Genomic DNA, 2,621 nt, shown 5'->3' on the forward strand with positions numbered 1-2,621 from the left:
GCAAGGAGGCTACATTTTCAGTTCTGTTGATCAACATGCTCACTTTTGTCACACTGAGAAGCCGTAGATATAAGGAATGTGTGTAGCTAAAAAAGGTGGGTTAGGTATGTATGTGACCTAGTCCAGTAAAAATCACATGATGTACACAGTTATGGACCCCCAGACCTCTATGCAAAATAAAAGTGACTTTAATTAAAATTTTTAATTAATATACATCACTGAGACCCTACTATGGGCCTCAAAACTCAGGGGAAAAAAGAGAATATTTCTGTTCTAAAGTAAAATGACATTTTGTTCCAGAATAGGAAAGATGGCACTGAAATACAAAATTAAGCATGTATGTACTTAATACAGAAAAGTAGAGAAGGTGTACGGAAATCAACTTTGAAAAATAGCACAAATTTGTATTACATTTTTCCAAGTCTGACTTAGTTTTCATGAATTTATTCATATAATTTTAAAAAACAGCTTTTGGTAATTTAGTATCAAATTTAATATTGAACTCAAATCTGAGAACTGCATTTGCTCTCAGTAAAAAAGACTAAGTTTTGTTAGACAGTTTGCTCTAGTTTCCTCAAATCTGTCTGCTTTTATTAAAAGATTGCAAAAGTTCATTCCTCAGCTCCATAGTTTCCTAAAACTGCACTTACAAATTACCACAGACTCGGCTTAAATAAAAAAATAAAACATTTATTTGGTTTTAATTCTGGAGGTCAGAAGTTTGAAATATGTTTCTCTGGGCTACCTACTTTGTACTTTGCCCCCAAAAGCAGAGATTCTGTATCTCAACAGAATAACTGAACCAGGCCTGGCTGCCCCTTGGGGGACCTGTCTAAGCAGCTGGGGAGGGAGACACAGGCAGCCATCTGTTAAGGGTGTGGACTGTGCCAGGCTCTGTGTTAAGTCACAGTTTATATGGTGACATCATCTCTGGGAAAACCCCAAGATGGAGGAACTCTGATTATCCCTGTTTTACAGATGAGGGAGCTGCTGCTCACAGGAAACAGACGGATGTTCAAGATCACACAGCCGGAAAGTGGTGAACTGGGATGGCAAACCCAGGTCCATTGACCCCTCTGTTAAAGCCAGCTGGGCAGCCTCTGACCAGTCCTGTATGACAGGCCAGGAGGCAGCAGAGGGGGGCCCTTTGCCATCTGATGAACATCCAGAGAGTGTCACAGTACTGCCTAATAAGCCCTGTCTCAAGTCTCTTTTTTGGAATGATACATGAACTCAACATAGCCACAATTCCTCTTCTGTGTATTTCTTTATGGTTTCCCCATCACTTCTCAATCTTCATGTAAAAGTCCTGCCCCATTAAGTTCACACTGACTGCTCTGCCATCCTCTTCAATCACCCCGCTTGGCTTCACCTCCTACTTTTAGATGTTCCCCATAAGGAATATGGAGAAGGAAATGGCAACCCACTCCAGTGTTCTTGCCTGGAGAATCCCAGGGACGGGGGAGCCTGGTGGGCTGCCGTCTATGGGGTCACACAGAGTCGGACATGACTGAAGCGACTTAGCAGCAGCATCAGGAATAAAGCCTTAGGCTCTTCCCTCACGGTTTTCAGCCCCTCTCCCATTACCACCATCCTTCTGGGAATTCAACAGGTCCTCTCCGTGCCAACCTCCCAAAATCCCTGGTCTGGACTCCTTCAGAGCCAGTGAAGAAGTCCTGCCCTGCAACCTCAGCCAGCGACTCCCCCCAGGACCACACACAATACTGTCACCATCGGAAACCACTCCCCGATTTCAGGATTCCAGCATCCCTCCCTGACCACCCACTCCACCCCTCCATCCCTCATGAGAGAACCCCCCTGCCACCCCATGTCGCCCAGACGCCTCAAGGACAAATGACAGAAAGCAAGCAGTTACAAGCACAGCCATAAACGCTTTAATAGCAGTGCTAAGGGCAGAAGACCAGGCCTCCCTAATCTGTGGGCAGTTTGGGGTGAGATGAAGCTGCTGATGTGTGGCTGGACTCAGGGGCCTGGGCATCCCTACTTCTCTTGGGAGCAGGTGGTGAAGCTGCAGGCTGAGAGAAGGCACTGGGCTGGAAGAGGCAGCGGAGATTCTCATTGTTGGTCAGCACCCTCTGCACGTGCTCCGGGCTGATGCGTACCCTGTGGTTGGCGCCGGCCTCTTGCCCCGCCAGGTCCAGGACGTTGGCCGTCAGGTACTCAAGGACTGCGGTCAGGAACACGGGTGTCGCTGAGCTCAGGCGGTGGGCGCCCTGACCCTCTCTCAGGAAGCGGGCCACGTGGCTCACGGGGAAGTGCAGCTCGGCCCTGGTGGAACGGGAGAGGGAGTGTCTCTTACTGCGACGGCAGTTCTGGAGGCGTCTTCTCCGAGACATGGTGTCGGCTGGATGCTGCCTCTATCAGCCCAGACTGATGATCCCGCTGGCTGGGGCCTCCTGAGATGCCAGTCTCTCTCTGCCGGCTGTGTCCCCTTGCTCAGGTCTCTTATTGCTCAGGGAGCTGCCTTGGTGACAGCTCAGGCTTTGTGATGTCATCAGTGGCCACTGGGCCCTGGATCAGGACTGGCCTAGAAATGGTTGTGATAGGAACCTCTTTTTACAGGGAACTCTTTCTATTTCACTGTAACAGTCTAGTAAAAA

General features: G+C 48.5%; 1 protein-coding gene across 1 annotated transcript; it reads right to left on the reverse strand.

The window, feature by feature from the left end:
• Positions 1-1,931: 1,931 nt before the first annotated feature.
• LOC120881659 (histone H2A-Bbd type 1-like) lies at positions 1,932-2,357 on the reverse strand. Its single transcript, XM_040265332.1, has one exon. The coding sequence runs from the start codon at positions 2,355-2,357 to the stop codon at positions 1,932-1,934; it is 426 nt and encodes a 141-aa protein (XP_040121266.1).
• Positions 2,358-2,621: the final 264 nt, after the last annotated feature.

Source organism: Oryx dammah, unplaced genomic scaffold (genome assembly GCF_014754425.2).
Source record: "Oryx dammah isolate SB20612 unplaced genomic scaffold, SCBI_Odam_1.1 HiC_scaffold_23, whole genome shotgun sequence".
NCBI lineage: Eukaryota > Metazoa > Chordata > Mammalia > Artiodactyla > Bovidae > Oryx > Oryx dammah.

What these genes read in the sequence shown, in the direction of transcription:
- LOC120881659 (XM_040265332.1), bottom strand. Translation starts at nt 2,357, where the DNA reads ATGTCTCGGAGAAGACGCCTCCAGAACTGCCGTCGCAGTAAGAGACAC.